This window comes from Panthera leo, chromosome C1, assembly GCF_018350215.1.
Source record: "Panthera leo isolate Ple1 chromosome C1, P.leo_Ple1_pat1.1, whole genome shotgun sequence".
NCBI classification, from domain to species: domain Eukaryota; kingdom Metazoa; phylum Chordata; class Mammalia; order Carnivora; family Felidae; genus Panthera; species Panthera leo.
Genome location: NC_056686.1, coordinates 146,586,023 through 146,604,586, shown reverse-complemented (window position 1 = coordinate 146,604,586; position 18,564 = coordinate 146,586,023). Strand labels below are relative to the sequence as shown.

The 18,564-nt window shown below is 41.7% G+C and overlaps 1 protein-coding gene across 2 annotated transcripts in view; it reads left to right on the top strand.

Moving 5' to 3' along the window:
* Positions 1–18,564, top strand: part of ACVR1 (activin A receptor type 1) — a 145,361-nt gene that overhangs the window by 88,650 nt on the left and 38,147 nt on the right. For both annotated transcript variants that reach the window (XM_042948848.1, XM_042948846.1), the window contains exons 4-7: positions 6,940–7,203; positions 9,647–9,858; positions 13,310–13,409; positions 17,080–17,226. In XM_042948848.1, coding sequence (XP_042804782.1) covers positions 6,940–7,203; positions 9,647–9,858; positions 13,310–13,409; positions 17,080–17,226 — 723 coding nt within the window. The remainder of the gene's footprint in view (positions 1–6,939; positions 7,204–9,646; positions 9,859–13,309; positions 13,410–17,079; positions 17,227–18,564) is intronic.

Below are 18,564 nucleotides of genomic sequence, written 5' to 3'. Positions count from 1 at the left end.
AGCCTGTGGAACTCACATGAGTCAAGCACACCTCTTCCCACACTGTGAACAGGGCTTCTAGCCTCAACATTTGATAGACGGTTACCACATCGCTGGTTCTCTTCAAATCCAAATGACAAAGGGATCGCTTCTCTGAAATGTTTATAATCAACCAGGTCTTTTTCTCTCCACCCTCAGGCTGTGGTACTCTCTGTTACTCTTCCAATAAGTGGAGATTCACTCAGGGCCAGGCGTTGTCAATATATGCGGGTGGGGTGGGGATATTTTCTGGTCTCCAAGAGAATTCCTTAGTAGGTAATTTCCGTTAGGTTTTGTAATCATTTGTTTTTCTGAAGGGAAGATTGAAGAAGTGTGAAGACATGATGAAGAAAGGGGTCATTATTTTCCCCCTGTTAAAGAGTTGCTTCATTGACATAGTACAAGTATTAAAACGATGTCTTTGCTACATTCTGGGAATCGTAAAACGCATGGAAAAGACAGACCAATATTGTCTTAGGTCAATACCCCACAATGTTCTTTAACTTGTTAGTCACTTAAACACAGACCAAGTTTTTGGCTTTGAAATAGAAGGTGTGGCTGCTGCAATAGGGCTTAATTTACAGGGATTATTTCAGAGACAAGGAGTCAGCTCAGACACAAAATAAACAGATGGCACTTTTTTTTTTTTCCCCCTCTCAGCTTCAGCAGTTCAAATGCAGGATGACTTAGGAATCCTTATCACCTTCAGCAAAGCAAGAAGGGGAAAATGATGTAATTCAGTCTTTCCCTACTCCCTGCTGAAAACGCCATTACTTTCACTGATAGGAGAAAAATGGCAGCAAATACCAGGGGCGTCTTTTTCACTGCTGAGCAGACAAGTCCTGCATGACTCCCCTAATGTGGCCGGAGGCCAGGCGCTTACTATGTTTTGATCATTCTGGTCACCTTAGCATCAGAGTAGCCAAACGTCCTCACGTCAGCCATCCAAGGAAGGACCATCCATACAAGCCCTGCTGTTCTATTAATGTGTTAAATAAGTCCTTGTTTTAGGGGCTCTTGTATTTTACCTCTTTCTTCTAACAACCAGGCAGACAGAACACCTACTGTACCACACCGCAAGTATTAATTTTCTACACTTGTAAGCCAGAGTAGGTGAACAGATGTGACGCTATGGCGAACTCCTCTAGGAAGAAATGGCTTGCACAGACATGCTGGCTCGGTGACTAAGCCTTGCCTTAAGATCTCTGCTGACATTTAAAGACTTTATAGGCTCAGTCTGCTCTGAAAACCAGCATCATGTCTCTTCCCACCTCTAAATCCTTTCCGTGAAGAGAAAATTCATCCGGAAGCAAATATCCATCAGGCTTGTACTCCTGTCAATCATTGAGGCAGGCGAGGGCTCTGTAACAGCAGAGTAGGGTCATTCCCTCCCCTCATGGCGCTCCTAGTCCGGAGGAGAGACTTGGACGTTCAGTAGCCAGACAGACACATGCATGTGAGTGTATACAGGTGGTTCTTACTTTAAATTTGAGTGTGTGAACAAAGGCTTCTTTAAGAGAAGGTAGATGCTAACTAGGTAAATGGAGTATAGGCAGGGAGGGAGGTAAGCACTCCACATGGAGGAAATTCCCTACCTAAAGGACCTGATATCTTGGAACAGGGGAGGCCTCCCAAGAATGGAGGGGATAATAGGGGAGCCTAAGGACGTGGGGATCAGCTCCACCAGGAAGGACTTCTGGCCACATTAACCCTCCTGTCTCTCTTTGGAGAGTCATAGAAGACAGAGAGGATTACATCTGAATGGGGATGTGATTTGCTCGGTTCCAGAACACTGGAGGCAGGGTACATTTGTAGCTATCATCAGTTCAAAATCTTGGGAATCCTGAAATCATTTTATGTCATTGTTATTCTAATTTATATGTGATCCTATTCAATCTTTCTTAACTCCAGGAATATGTTTTCTTCTTCGCTTTACAACTTTGCCAAGTATCTGTTTCTCTGATCAGGGGTAAACAAACAAACAAACAAACAAACAAACAAAAACAAATGGAATTTGGGTTCCCTAGATGGGGGTTTTATAATGAGAGCATTTAATGGTGTTTGGGGTACCGTATTCCCGAGCCTATAGCTTGCCTTCTCACCAGACCATCAAATGCCCTTCACTAGGCATTGCAGACTGACCTTTGTGTTTCTGTCTTAGGAGCAGGCTTCTGGCAGTGATACCTGGCATTGCAAAATCCATCACTGAGCCTTTGTTTAATGCCAGAGATCTCAAATGCTTTCCGATTCTGGAGAAGTGCCAAGCTGCACTTTCAGATTAGGAGGCCATGGAAGGGCTCCCATATCTATAAGCCTAATATAGGCTGTCATTTCAAATGAATGAGTCGTTTATACTGTTGGAAGGAGTCCAGATATGTTTGGCGTTCCTTTTTTAGCCTATATAGTTCTGAGCTATCTGACTTTTATAATAATAGTCTAATAACCATATTGTCATCTGTGCTACTTGGAGGTGAACCTCTAAGAAATTCAGCCTGTTCCTTTTGCTGACCTCTGGGGTGATAGTTGCAAGCTGGTTTACTTGTAGCAGTTTCTCATTTGTCTTTTGTGTCAAACTTTAGTGGGAGATGTGAGGTTTTGTGCACCATTTAGAATGGTAATCAGTTTAAATGCTTTAAAGCGTTATGGAGTGCATGACTGAGAATGTGGGGGATAAGCCCATGGTGGTGTGCTTAGATTTCTCAAGTCCCACTTAAAACATAAATGTGAAGATTTTTACTCCGAGGTACAAGAGCATCCCAAACTGTGGACAGACGTAAAAAGTCCACGATGCTCTCTGCTCTGCCTCTTCCTGTGACGGCAGTCTGTCGTGAGGCTACGAGAGTAGGTGTGCACAGAGGATGAGCCCAGAACGAGATCTTTTAAGAGGTTTGGGCTTCTGAGCCTGCACCTCTGGCTGTGGAGCCAGCCCGCAGTCCTCCCAGGTGGCGTCAAGAACTCCCTGCGGCTCCCAGCCAGACCTGTGAGTGTGTTTGCACAGACCTGGTCCTGGTGATACAAAGGGCGCACAGTGCCAGCCATAACACTGAGTAATGCTGGGAGGTGCCTTTTAGAACAAACAATGTGGGTGAGCTTCGCAGAGAGGGAATACCTCTGGCTTGACATTTAAATTACTGAATTATTTAAATGAATGTCAATTAGGTGGAGTAGACTTGCTGCCTTCTGCCAGGGCACTTCCTAGTTGTTTGCAGAGGCAAGTGCAAAGGGCTTCATATCAGATATGGTGTTTCCTGTCTGTACTGTTGGAAATCAGTCACGGAAGGTGATTATCCATTCCTTGGTGTGCCTCGATGTGTACTATATGTATGTCACTGTTGGAGAAATCTGAGGTCCACAGACCCTTACCCGTGGCCCTAAAAGGGATTTTGTAATAGTTCTGTCACCCTGCGTGCCCCCTACCCCCAACCCACCCCAAGTAAAAAATCACAGGCCCACACATGTTATGGTTATTCCTAAAATCGGACAAGACTGAAACAGTGAGACATGGGCATTCTGGGGCCTGCTCTGTTCCTTAGAATTGTGGATGTTGAGATATGAAAATGCTGCTGTCTTGCTTTTAACCTTCTTTGTTGAATTAGTAATCCTAGCTCAGAAATCTCTTTGGCATCTCTTCGACTAATCCACTCTGTCAGATGAAACTGGCAAAGTGGCATTTAACTAATGTGTGTGTGCATGCAGGCGTGTGCGTGGTATATGTGGTCATTCTCATATTCTTATGAATTTAGGGTCTGCATTTATATCTGGCAGTATATAAAAAATAGATTCATGATGGGCTCTTCTAAGTAGTTATATGGAAATACCCAACTTAAGAAGATTAAATGTTGGTGAGAAGCAAAATTGGACGTGAATCTGGTAAAGCCTGTGTACTTTCCCATTAGCTAACAGCTGGACTGAGCTCATGGTTCCTCATATCAGAGATTAAATTAATTATCACATAGCACTGACAACCGTCCTTCTTCCCCTTTTTTCTTTTTCTGGATTGTGGAGGTGAGGATATGAAAACTCTAGTTTTTGACACCTTAAAAAGAATTACCTGTTTAAAGGTAGTCAGCCCTCGGCCATCTGCATACATACAACTAGTAGAGGGATGTAAAGATTCAAGGAGAGTGTTTACTAAATGAATGAATCCCTTTGACTCCTTTTATGACCCCCACAGGATAAGATCTGATTACAGTTTATAACCTGTCATGCCTCATAGTTGGGTATAGTGAATTGACCTTTACTGAAGTTGGTATTTACTCAGGGCTGCTCAATTCTGGCAAAATTCTGTAGGTTACATTACAAACATCTGTCAGGCCATCCCCACATCCTGTCAAAAGCTAGAGACCTTGGAAGGGGGGTCCACATCTTAATGTCTGTGAGCTAGAGTTCAATTTCAGCTCTAATTTTATTATCTATCTATCTATCTATCTATCTATTTTTAAGTAGGCTCCACACCCAACTTGGGGCTTGAACTCTTGACCCTGAGATCGAGAGTCATATGCTCCACCAACGGACCCAGCCAGGCACCCCAGGGCTCTAATTTCAAGAGCAGAGCTCACTCTGAGAGCACATTAAAGAAATCGTTGTTGTTATTTTATTATTTTTTTTTAATTTGACCTTTTTTATTAGAACCACAAGATGTTGTTAATTCTTCTTACCAGGACTGTCCGTTTCCATAGGATCCGTGAGTGAGGCCTCTGTTGCCTACGGTTACTTGTTTGTGGTTGTTCCTACTGCACCATGGGCACCACGAGTTGAGGGGTGCATACTCCTCAGTCCATTATCAATCCCTGAACAGCTACTCTCCTAACGTTATTTTCATTTACCCTTTCATCCTCACACGAATCCTTCAGCCCCAACCCAGTGTCAGTAGACGCAACCTCTCTAAGGATGTATATCCTGGGATAGCTTTGACCTCTGAAAATATTTAGGATTTTAAAATACATGTTTGTGTTTCAGATTTTCATACATTGTGTTATGGCACAGTTTTCAAATATAGTATTTTGAATTCCCTGCTGTAGATCACAAACAAATCAACATGATACCGTTAACCACCCCTCCCCTTATCCTGCCCATCCGTTTCCCTCCAAAGAATCATCACCTGTTGGGCAGCATAGTTGGCAATGCTCAGCCCAGCTTTGTGCCATTCAAGAGTGGCAAGCATGTCTAGACTCCCTGGAAATATTATCTTTCAACTCACTTTTGGCAAGTGTAAACTTTTGCTGGGTTATGTCAACAGATATATATGTTTCTCATCCTCATAGAAATAGATTGGTGCTGGAATTTCTCTAGGCAGGGAAAATAAAGACTATCTTTTGGCTCATTAAAATTTTTGCTCATTAAAAATGTCTGAGGCTCTTGATTCTCGGGGGTGAGACTGGTGACATACATACACTGTCAGCGGCTATTTTGGATCTCCTGCTTTCAGGCATGTCTTTGCTCTTGGATGAGCCCCTTGTGGTTTTCAAAAGAACTAGCAAGTCAATTATAAATAGAAGGCTTGTGTCTGTGTGTCTGCATGCACTTACTCTGTGGGATGAGGCACCCACATTACAGTGGGTAGTGAACTATTTTTCACTTCTTTGAAGAGGGAAGAAGAAAGATTAAGAACACTTTTCTCTTTTTGAGATAACCCACGTCTCTACAAACACCCACACAAATCTGTGTAAATGAACTTGACATTTCAAAGACCTTACCTTAAGGTCTCCTCTTGAAAGCGCAGCTACCCGACCTGTTATTTTAAGAAAGAAGTAGTTATCTCACAGACCTGCTACAGAGGGTTCAAGAATCAGAAGGCAGTCACTCTGTGCCATAGACCTTTGGAGGGAGCTCTGAAAGCTGAATTTCTTTATAGCAAAACTGCTTTGGAACCTCTAGGACTTGGCTGTTTACATTCTTTCTTCACTTTTCTTCCCTCCTAGTGCAAACTGTTGGGACCAGCAAGTCTGAACTAATCATTCTCACAAGGGAGGAGAAAAGAAAGAGTGATTTGAAAAATTAGGTTGCAAAAATTAGATTGCAGATGTTTCCAGAAGGAGACAATTAGGAAGTCTGATTAGGTGTGCTTCACTGATGGACAAGGCACATCTTTCCATCACACCTTAGACCTAGCAGGTGTTGACTGCTCCTGTGGTCTCACCTCTTACCTTACTTTTAAAACATTGCTCTATTCCCTTTGTCTCCTTGTACCCTCATCTTCAATAATCAGTGCCATTTTTTTTTTCCTGCCAGGCAAACATGTGTAAGCAGTGATTAATTTCCATTGTAATCAACATGAAAACTTCAGTGTTGTCACTATTGAAAAATTAATCTAAGGCATCTAGCTGGAAATATTGGTAATAGACATTTGTAATTACAGACTGCATCCTTGTAAACTCTCGATTATACTGGGCTCTTGCAGATAATGGCGGGAACACCAACATTCCTTGTATTACTAGTTGATGGATTAGTATGGAGTTAGCAGGAACTGGCATTAACAATTGCCCTATACTTAGGAGCCTTTAAAAAAAAAAAAAACATAAAATAAAGGTGATGAGCATTATGTCCTGGAAAAAACATTTTATTTTGATGTAAGAATTGGGATGTGAGAGCCCATCAGGCTGAAGAGAATGTGAAAACCACAGTGAGGGGAAGTTCATTCTCAGAAGCCTCTGAGTACATGATAACTATTCTTTGGCCTGGTATGATCTAAAAGAGCACACAGTTTGTATAAATGTGTTCCTGTACTGAGAGGCGATTATCATTTGGTAGTTGGTCAAGTGAGAAATACAAGATAACAAAATGTGGACATCATGGCCAGTGATGACACTTGGCCTGACTTGCTGTTTGGTGAATGTGTTGTAATGGTCTTGGAGAAACCATCTTATTGCCCTAATGGGGGTAAAACCCATGTAGTGATTTCTTTTCCCTTCTTCTTTGCAGATGAGAAGCCCAAGGTAAACCCCAAACTTTACATGTGTGTGTGTGAAGGCCTCTCCTGTGGGAACGAAGACCACTGTGAAGGCCAGCAGTGCTTTTCCTCACTGAGCATAAATGATGGCTTCCATGTCTACCAGAAAGGCTGTTTCCAGGTCTACGAGCAAGGGAAGATGACCTGTAAGACCCCGCCATCACCTGGCCAAGCTGTGGAGTGTTGCCAAGGCGACTGGTGTAACAGGAACATCACGGCCCAGCTGCCCACCAAAGGTTCCCGTGGACTTTTCTATTTCTAGATCAAGGGTTTCTGTTAATGTTGTTCTGTGTGGGTTAAAGATGGAAGTAGCCACAAGCTTTTCCTCCTACTCCTTGAACTAGAGGTCATGGGTGACAAGGAGGGTAGCTATAGATGAAGAAGGGAAAGGCATGGCCTTTTGGAGTCTGAAGGGGGATAAATATCTTTGGGCAAGTGAGCAAGATGTGTCCATCTTGGGGAACAGCTTGGGTGACCAGATCTCTCTTGGTAGTCATGAGCAGGTGAAGAGCTCCAAATACCCTTTTCTGTTGAGGAGCCATGGTGTCATAATTTATGAAACAGTTTGGCTTGGTAAATATTCATCTCTTTGTTGAGTGTGTAGGAAGTAAAATGGAACATAAGAATCCAGTGACTGAGTAGAATATGTTTCCTTCTTTTTGAGGAAAGAGACAAAGCCTCACTAACCTTTGCTCCCATATCTGATTTCCCAATGAACCATTACTGAAGCTTGAAGCTGGGTAAGATTTCACATGTAGTTTCTGTGGAATCTTTTTCCATGTTGTGTTCAAATGGATTCCATTTTCAGTGGAAATCAGTGTTTCTCTGAAACTGTTTCCCCATAAAATGAGCCCTACATTGCTATCAAAAACTAATGTTCCTTAGTCTTTGTAGACTCACTCTAAGACAAAGTTAATTCTCTTAATCTACAGTACATTTTTAATAGGCATAATTATTTAATTTTGCACTCACAAAAAGAAGAAACAAACCAAGAAGTGGAGTAGGAGAGGCTACTAGCAATGCCCACTGTCAGAAATGTCAGCTAACAGGGGGAGAGACCGAAAAATGAAAACAAAACAAAACAAGACAAAAAAACTGATGCAAGATTATGTTGTGCAGTGTTTCGGTTACGGTGGTGACGTTAAGACATATAGAAACTGTTAATTTTGATAAGCAAATGTTAATTCTGTTAATTCATTGAATAATGAAAGAAGATTTTTAAGAGAGAGATTAAGTATTCAAATGGTTAAAACAAAAAGGGTACTTGATGGAATAAACTTTACTCTTAACCTTTGTGAGTTAAATTATTATTAATAGAGTGGACGGACACAATCAAGTATCTGCACTCACACAAAAGTTATACCTACAATATGGAAAGTTCCTAATCTGCAGAACACTGCAAGACTCTGAGTTGTAATAGAAAATTTATTTTCTTTACTTAAGGAATATCTAATTCAATTAGGGAGGCTCAATATTTATAATTTAATGTTGTATATAATTAGTTTGACACTTTATCGTACAAGTGACGTGTACCATGGAGTGTAATGTGCCAAGTTGGAAGTTAAATCTCCAAGATTTGGAAGGTTAAAAGAAATGTATAAAGGACATCAGGCCTGCACTTGGATTGTGGAAGGAGGCAGGGATGTGGAAAAGAGGCATATGTGGGGAAGAACAGGGCTCGGTGACACCATGTCATAAGGGGTCTGACATTCAGAGATAATTATTGTTTGGGGACTTTTTTAGTGTTTATTCATTTATTCAGAGAGTGAGAGAGAGAGAGGAAGAGAGGCAGAGAGGGAGGGAGAGAGAAGGTCCCAAGCAAGCTCTGCACTGTCAGCGTGGAGCCTGATGTGGGGCTCGATCCCATAAACCGCGAGATCATGACCTGAGCCAATACCAAGAGTCGGTCACTCAATCAACTGAGCCACACAGGCACCCCTGTTTGGGGACCTCTTAATTATGGGGCTTCACTATCCAATCAAGAAATTTTTCATTTACCTCACTAGGCAAGTAGAAAGTCTTTGTGTGTATCTGCCTGAGTGGTATGTGAGTGTTGGAGTGAATGCACGGATGTTTGAATGGGTAATGTAATAATGCCAAGCTAGGGGGTGAATGAGTGATTAGGCGAGCGAGTGAATCAGTGAATGAATGTTTTGAGTGAGTGAATGAATATTGGATAAGTGAGTAAAAGAACAGATGAATGAATAGGTTCCTAGGCAGAAATCCTAGGCAGAAATCGTGATGTGAAAAGATCAATGAGAATTCTGCGGTAAACATCCAAGATACATTGAGGAGAACCACAGATTGGGTGATTTGGATTTAACTCAGATAGTGCTTTCTCATAGGAATATTACGTCATAATTTCTGTAAGGGCTGAGGATAAAGCATTTGTACAGAGATTTGTGTAGTACTCCATATTTGAAAAGTACTTTCACGTACATGCATTAATACAGTTGGTTCTCTGTGGAATCTTTTCAATCTCTGGCTCTGTCTAAATGAATAATGGTTCAAATGACTGGGCCATTGGCCAGGTGTTAGGAAGTATTTTAGTTTTCACGGTTTGTGACTTGCAAGACTATGTGGTCAGCATCAGGACCCACTTGTTAGGTGTTGGTTATGCTGAATAGTAAGTAAACACTGATCCTTACAGCCAATTGCCCTTTTCTCCCCCATCTCCAGGGAAATCCTTTCCTGGAACACAGAATTTCCACTTGGAGGTCGGCCTCATTATTCTGTCTGTAGTGTTTGCAGTATGCCTTCTAGCTTGCCTACTGGGAGTCGCTCTCCGAAAATTTAAAAGGCGCAATCAAGAACGCCTCAATCCCAGAGATGTGGAGTACGGCACCATCGAAGGGCTCATCACCACCAATGTTGGAGACAGCACTTTAGCAGTGAGTTTGTGACCCCAGGGAATCCCAACCATAACAAAGATGGCTAAAGATGCTTTCCCATTCCCACCATGAAATGCTAACCAGTAGCTGGTGACTGGACAATGTGCACACTTACCACTGGTCACTTGTGTCCTAGGCAAGCATATGTTGGCACCTGTTTAGTCTCCCCTATAGGAGAACATTTATTTTAGGCATTTATATTAAATAAGGGGGGGATTTATTTTAGTAGATTCTTGGTAGTTACTTTTCTTTTGGGAGTAAGGGAAAAGGTACAGAGAATGGTTGCCTATAATTTCGGGGTCGGGGGGGGGGCTTGAAGTAATTCAGTTACTCTATTTTTAGCAATAAAAGTACTTTCAAAAAAGCACCTTTGCTTAATATTAAAATCACTTTCCTTTCTAGATTATTTTAACACCCTGTAATTTAAGACTTTAAAATTTGACATCCAAAAAAGCAGCAATTAAACTTTTCATGCTCCTGTGCTGCCCCCTTGTGGAGTGTAGCCATTTGGTTAAACAGTGGTATCCAATAAAATATGTGTGCCATATATTTAATTTTAAGTTTTCTAGTGGCTCCTTAACAAAAAAAAAAAAAAAAAAAAAAAAGTTTAAAAAAGACCCACCATAGCTGATATTAATTTTAATAATATGTTTAACCAAATGAATAGAATTATCATTTTGACATATAATCATTAACCATAAAGAATGATGAATGAGATATTTTACATTCTTTTCTTTCCTTCCCTTTTTTTTTTTTGCAACTAAGTTTTTAAAATCTGATGTATACTTTATAGTCACAGCATGTATATCAGTTCAGGCTAGCCACATTTCCCTTGCTAAAAGCCAACATGTGGCTGGTAGCTGCATTTATGGACAACTCAGTGTCAGACACCATTGTATTTATATGTTTTAAAGTTATTCTTTTGCATACTTTTAAATGAAATAACATTAAAATGTGTCTTCCTTTCTTACTTTTAAAATTGTTGAGTGTTAATTTTACAGAAACTTTAAACTTCAAGTGAGACAAGGGAACCGCTTGCTATAAATAGGTTACCATAAAATGCAAAAGAGAGAAGTAATAGCCTTCTGAAGTGATGCTATGCTGAGTCTGATGCATCCTTTGAAAAAGGTGAAGATGAGTGAGTGTTAGGTGTTAAAGACATGCTAATACGAAATCGAGACTCTCCTTGTCATAATTTGATGGAAGACCGTCAAGGTCATAGCTTTCTAATGTGATTCAATGTTATTTAATGCCATGGCCATGCATCACCTAAGATCATCTCATATTAAGTCTTGTGCTGCTAGGGGACAAGCTTAATAGTGTCTGGTCCTTCTCCACCTAAGCCTGCCCTGCAACTACCGTTTTGCTGGAGAAGACTCACCCTCACCTGTCTTTGTAGCTCTGGCGCTATTCTTGGACCAACTGGGCTAGTTGTTAAAACATTTGGTGGTAGCTGATACAGGCTAGGAAATATCCCATCCTCCTCTGCCTTCCCTGCTATTGGGCCACCGGTCAGGTGTACTTTTTTGTATGGAAAGGGGGAAGGAACCTCGTTTTCTTCCGTTCACCTATCTATTTAGATTGTAGTACAGCAGAACTGGGAAAACAGGAGAAGAGGGCGTTCTGTTTCCCAAAGAAGAGAACCACGGTTTTTTGTTAGAAATGTATTTTGGAGTTTATTTCAAATATTAAGGAAAATTAAACGAGTTTACTGAGTCAGTAGCAAGAAGATATGAGGCTGAATCCTGAGAAAGCTTTAGCGAAGCAGGATTCTCAAGTAGATTAGTCAGAACTCTGTTCCCCAGAGCTTGCCAACCACAATGGACAATGATAGGAATATCTAGTGTAAAATGCTGTTAAGTAGCTTCTGTAAGTCTGGAAGAGGAATGGGAGTGTATGCTAAAATAGTCTTCTCAACACAGCCATGTTGGATGACAGTATATAACGATATGATAGCACAGTAAGGAACACTGTTTAAAACAAGTTATCATTATTCATCTATATACTTGCTTATTTAAGTGATGTGCTCATATATGTGGTTCAACAAACTCTATCTTACTGAACAGCTTCCTACATTGAAAAAGAAGCCTTGGGATCCAGGAGTTGAAGTAGATGTTTGTTAGTCTGGTTGATTCTCCTCCCCCGCCTTAAGTCTATGAACCAGATTTAAAACCATGATTATACATGATGAAAAAAACAACACGTTTGTTTAATTTTCAGAGTTATTCTCTCAAGAAAATTGAATGAATAATGAGAAAACAGAACAGCAAAAGAGATGGTTAGGGAGATATGGAACTGCTTGATCTACATTCAATTTCTTGTTGATTATCCATTTTGTGGTTTTTAAGGATTCTAAATATCTTCCTTTGGATGTTCAGATTTTGGTAATTTTGCTGATCAACAGTACTTCCCAGTGGTGCTTAGAGTAAGGAAAAGAAGATGAAATGCAGATAAATCAATGTATTGCTCTAACAGGCTAGCTAAAACGTCTGGGAAAGGATGAGCTTTGGGGAATGTCAGCTCAACATTACTGCAACCACAACACCTATCACCGTGGGCACAATACTGTGTATTACAAATTATTAAGTCCTGATACAAAAAGGCATCTACTCTTTGACTTGCACTGACAATAAGAAGGAAAAACTTATGAATGAACTAATTGGGAGTTTTTCCCACAGTATGTTCCAGTAGGTTTGGGGCACGGTTTTATGTTTTAAATGAAAGTTTATTTTTCCTCTCTGCTTTGTGTATAATTCACACCGGGAAATGACATCGAGGGTTAACTTTTGTGGTGCTTTTGTTCCTCACCTACCTAAAGGGTAACCTCCATCCAGGTGGCCCTTCTCTGCTTGTGTGTACCAGGGAGATGACCCACGTGGCCACTGGAGTCTTTCCAATATAAGCAACATTAGAATTGTTTGTTCCTTATTCCTAATTCGTTTATTCCTTTTTAGAGTTCCTTAGTTGGCATGCCAACTATAGTGAATCCTTTCATAGATAGTTATGAACAGAGCAGAACGTGGTTAGTTATGCCCAGCCTTGGACTTGAAGGCCCCTCTTTTTGCTCCACTTGCTGCTCTTTCTCTTGCTTCCCTTTGCACTCAGCCTTGCTCCTGGGACTTTGTAATTTGCATCTTTGACTTTGTGCCCTCAGCGTTTTTTGTTTTGTTTTGTTTTGTTTTAAATATATATATATTTTTATTCTAAAACTCTGGATGCACAAAGAGACTGCTTATCCCTCAGCAAACCTGTCTTCTATCGGGGAAAGGGCTAGCTTTTGGTTTTCCTAAGAAAACCAGTTCTTCCTCCAGTGGGACGTTCTGTGCACACTTACGGGCCACATGTCCAGGATTGCTGTGTCCGTGAGTGTTGCCGTGATACGCGTGCTCATACTCTGAACCGGGAACTGTTTCTCAGTAGTTTCTTTTTTTCTCCTTGTCTTGAACCACAGGATTTATTGGATCATTCATGTACATCAGGAAGCGGCTCTGGCCTCCCTTTTCTGGTACAAAGAACGGTGGCTCGTCAGATCACACTGTTGGAGTGTGTCGGTAATTCTTTTTTCTATTCCTTTGTGGGTTATCTGCAATGTTCGCTGTGGCTCTAGAGGCAGGGTGGGACTTGAAAAATCTGCCCCTTGCTGCCCGTTGCTCATGAAATCACAGGAGTCCGTGTGGCTATGTATCTGTTCGCTCTGACCTGCGTCAGAGCACCTCAACTTGTTGAAGTTCTTGTCAAAGGAATCTGTTGCTAGTTAGTATGCAGAATGGCTAATCAAAAGCCTTTAGTTGTAGGTAGACCCTTTGGGGTGATGGGAAGGAATGAGAAAAGAATTTGTATAGTATGGCTGCTCCTGACTACAGGCATTGAGTGATCTGAGGTGAGTAGGCGTTTGGACAATACACTTGCTTATGGCAGTTCTCCAATCCCACTCACTCTCCCACTGACTTTAAAAATAATGAGATAAATTTACTAAGGCTACCTTTAAAATTGTTGTATTTAAACAAGAGTGATATCCATTCCTCTGTGGCCTGTTCTATTTTCCCCGTCTAGGAACAGGTTTATATATAGATGTAACATAGTGTGTACACGATTTGTGTTCCTCCTGTCAGTTTTAAGCTCATGTACATTTCCATCTATCTGTACACATCACAAGTATTTTAAAAGATTATGTAATCATGATCTTTTGAATGATCGTTGAATTTTCATGGTACTGCTCAGAAAGGCTTTTGCATGCCTTGCGTCTTTGAGTGCTCAGAATAAATTCCCAGGAATTGGGGTTCCTGGGTCAAAATTTGTGACCTTTTTATGGGCTGTTTATCAATTGCTGACCGCCCTCCGGGAAGATGGTACAAAATGCCCTTTTTTTGGGAAGTCCTGAGTTTTAGTAGTTTTACTTTTATTTGGCGGGTATTTCCGATCACCTGGTAGTTGCCATGAATTTCTCTTTTGGACGGTGTGCAGGAATGGCCATGGGGCGGATAGGTAGGCAGCGCCCCTACATGCTCTTTCTATTTCTCCGGCTTTCTTTTCTTTGCAGCTCCAGTCATCCCATCTTTTGCTTTTGGGAGGTGGCTGGCTGCCATTAGCCGCCTTCACCGCTTGGCTGCTACCCTCTGACTTTTCTTTCTGTTTTCATGGAAATCAGGACCCCCTCAGGCCGGATAATGGGAAGGGGGGTAGGCAGCCTGGTAGGAGCAGCAGGCGCTGCCTTCAGGCACACAGGGGGCCAGCAGGAGTCCTTTGCCTCTGCTGTAGGTCTGCAGCCGCTGGGGCTGTCTCTGAACCACACTTCATGTTTCTCTTCTACAGTGGACCGTGGTGGGCAGAGAAAAATGGAAAAGCCCCAAATGTGCCCATTGCATACAACCAGGCTTGTCCTCTTGTACTACCTGACATCCCATTTGATTATGAACAGGGACAGGTATTTGAGTAGGAGTGAGAAGGCAGTGACAGGGATGTTTTCCTGTCTCGCTTCCCCCTACCCTCCTGTCCCATGGATGGTGACCATTCACAGGGCAGCCGATCTCAATAGCAGTTTTGAGAGACTGAGCCCAGAGTCCAAAGGGCAAAATATTACTGTGCCTTTAAAAAGACATGCTGTTTGGGGTAGTGTGGATATTCTTGAGCATTCTTTGAAATAGTGTAAATTCAATTATAGCATTTTGTTGCTTCGGTGCTAAAGACTTTCATAAAAGCAATGCCATTTCAGTAGCTTATAGTTAGTGTTCATGTGGTACAGTCTTGAATAAAAATGTATGGGATGAACTGCTTGGATAGCACGTTACCATTTCGGGTTCAAAAGCATGGGAAGTTGGACTAGATCAGTTGTTACCAGATAGTGATTAGTGAACCCCCCAAATTTCAGATACCTTAGGGATTTCCATGGGGGCTCCATGGCCAGTACTTTTGGGCAGTCCTGCTTCTGTTTTTAGCGACTTCCACATAAGGTTGCATTTCTAAAAAGCATTTGACAACTTAAAAGCATTTGAAAACCATTGAAGTTGAAGTACGTTTCTATTTTAAATCTGTCTACTTATCCTGACATCCATCTCTGTTTTCTTACAAAAAAAAAAAAAAAAAAAAAAAAAAGATTTAAGGGAACTTCATAGTAATGTATACAATTCTCCGGCATGTTTTTTCTCTCCTTCCTAATGAGAATATGAGGACAAAGGGCAAATAAAGATACAGAATTTTACCAAAGGCAAGAAAAGATCAGCATACTATTTTGTAGCAGCCTATTTTATACTGTCTTAGCACTAGCCTTCATCTCGCACTACAAATGCTGGGCAATTGCTATGACTGTATTAAAATTAGTCCTGCTCTAAATACTATTTTTGTGACCTGACAGCAGCCCACAATGATGACTTCCTGGCCCCATTTAACATCCTTTTGGAAGTAGTCATTGGTATTTAATAGGGACATTGTTTATCATGAGGGATTCTAGATTGAGTGGTTTGGATTTTGTGTCAGGACATAATCACCTGGATAGGCGAGCTTGCTTCCTCCATGTTTGGGTTTCTTCCTCCATGTTTGGCTTAGTTTTTTTTTAGCAAAGAGCTATGTTCCTGTGCATGCAGGTGGTGCTGCAGCTGCTTATTACAAGCTGTGACTCCCAGCAGCCACTGGCCCGGTGGAAAGCCCCACTGCCCCGCAAGGTGTATCTCCTGCCTTTGTTGTATCTAGGTGCCGCGTGTGTCTTTACCCTGATTATACCCTGTGTTGATCCCCATAGTCTCGTGGTAATTACCTCCTCCTCCCAGCCTCCCCCATCACCCCTACCTATAATTAAGGAGAAGAATGGAAGAGGGAACAAGTGGTGGACAGGCTGACGGATGTGTTTCTGCTGTAGGAGGGGGCGTGCCCCCCACAGAGCAGATCACAAACTAGAGACACCACGTTTTGGGAAATGCCTTCTCCAAGGGGCCTTTGCAATGTGGCCCACTTCTGGCACCACAGGGGCTGTCTAACAAGCAAATACCCATGACCAATGTCGGGAATCAGAACTGTTCTGGGATTATGTCTTTAAGACTCTGCAAATCCTCTTTTGAAATATATCCTCTGCCAAGAAATCCTTTAGGGAAGGTAGTGGCTGCTTGTCGGTCTCCTACACAGCACTGTTTTTTGTGTGTGTGTTTACGTGTGATTTTTTTTGGGGGGGGGGGGATCCTTCAGAACGCGTATCTCAAACTTAATAGCCTCTCCCTTATGAAAAATATAAATGCATATGTAAATTCACAGATTTGGACTCCCAAGAAAATATCTATGTTGATCTTGTTTGAAGGGAAGGAGTCCAGAAAGGTATTCAATTTGGACACGTGCAGGTTTTTTATTTTTTTATATTTTTGGCTTTCAGCATAACAGTGAAATCTAATACTCTGTACCATTTTCTTAATTTCACTAACTTTCAGGTGCTTTTAAAAACCATACATGTTTCATAGGTTTTAATAGAGGAATTTAACTGTAAACTTCGTAATTAGCAGCCAGTTGTACTGTGCAGACACTGAGGGTGTTGAATTTGTTATGACAGTGGGTGGCCAGGAGGGGCAGGTTCCGGCTTACTTTTGAATGTCTTCACGGGAGAAAGGTGGTGGTGTTTATAGCCCCAGATTCAGTTCTTGCAAGTAAACAGTAGAAGGGGGTAATAGTTGCAGGCAAGAGATGTCCTGGCTACCTCTCCTGTTCTCCAGTCCCACGTCACCTCTGTGTTGCTTTCTCTAGGGAAGGGCCGGTATGGTGAGGTGTGGAGGGGCAGTTGGCAGGGGGAGAACGTCGCTGTGAAGATCTTCTCCTCCCGGGATGAGAAGTCATGGTTCAGGGAAACAGAATTGTACAACACTGTGATGCTGAGGCATGAAAATATTTTAGGTAAGTACAAAGATAATCCCCTCGTTAATTTTATCCAGAAACAAAGAGTTGCCTCCCTTTGCCCTCTCCAGAGTTGGTGGATGTGAATTTGCAAGTCTCCCCCGAAAAGGGATAATAGGGATCGTCAGCATTTATATAAAGTTTAATTTTCTTTTAATGCTAATTTCTTGTTTCAATCTGCAAAGAAGCGAAGTTTGAAGATTCTCTGGATGATGAAAATGAAATCATTATTGCTAATTCTTATTCTGTAGGTTGTTATTTAAGCAACAAAAATTTACCCCATATTGTTCACTTCAAGGCTTCCTCCGTTGTTCTACTTACCGCACCCTTTTTGAATATTTATTGAATCAAACTAAGAAAGCTCTTTGGACGATTTCCTAGAGATTCACAGCTCCCAGGGACATCATAATTAAATGCACGTTCCCTCAAACTAGGCATGGTTTTTAAAGCCCAGATTTACAGAGGGATTTAGCATCCATTTTAATTTGGAAACGAAGGCTTAGAACCATTTGTGAAATATGTGAGGAGCCCATTGAAATACTGCTTTGGAAGTATAAGGGGTGAGAATATTCCTTGTTCCCATTGACTTCTGTGTCTTTGGAAAGTTTCTCTAAATGTGTTTATACTAATACATGTATGGGGAATGCTGCTCAGAGTTCTTTATTGGTGGGTATAAAGTTTATATTGAAATGGACTCTATAGGATAGTGTTGGACACCTCATGGCTATTAGGTGAGATATAGGAAGGCCATTACTAGAATTTATTTCTATTCCATCGCTGCCAATTTCGTATTAAACCCGAGTCAGGTTGTCCACAAATAACGGTTTGACAGTTGTCTACAGTTTTGCTTTGACAGGATGGTTGTGTGTTCCATCTTAGAATTGTGGATTTCTGCTGCTGTCTTCTCCCCTTACCTTACCTGCTGGGCTCTCACTGTCACCCAGTCATGCTCACTTGCATCATTGCTGTTGGTCTCCCGTTTCCAGTCCATCTTGCTCCCCTGCTATACTTCTCATGGAGTCTTTGATGACTCCTGCATGGCCTGCCACATTTGTGCCTTCTGGGCTTGCCAATCCAGACTCCTTATTTGTTGGGGTCCCAAGGAGTCTCAGGCTTCCTCTACAAATATCCCCAGAGAGCAGCCACTTCTGATATTTGCCATTACTGGGGATTGCCACGAACATTCAAGTGTCCGTACCTTTGTTCGGTGGTCTTGATCACCCATGAGCCCACCCCACACTCCGCCGACTCCTCCTTCCATCAAAATTGCCCAATTCCCTTTCAGTTTATCCCAGAGGACTTACTTGTGCTTTTCTGCATGCCCTCGCTTTGTAACTG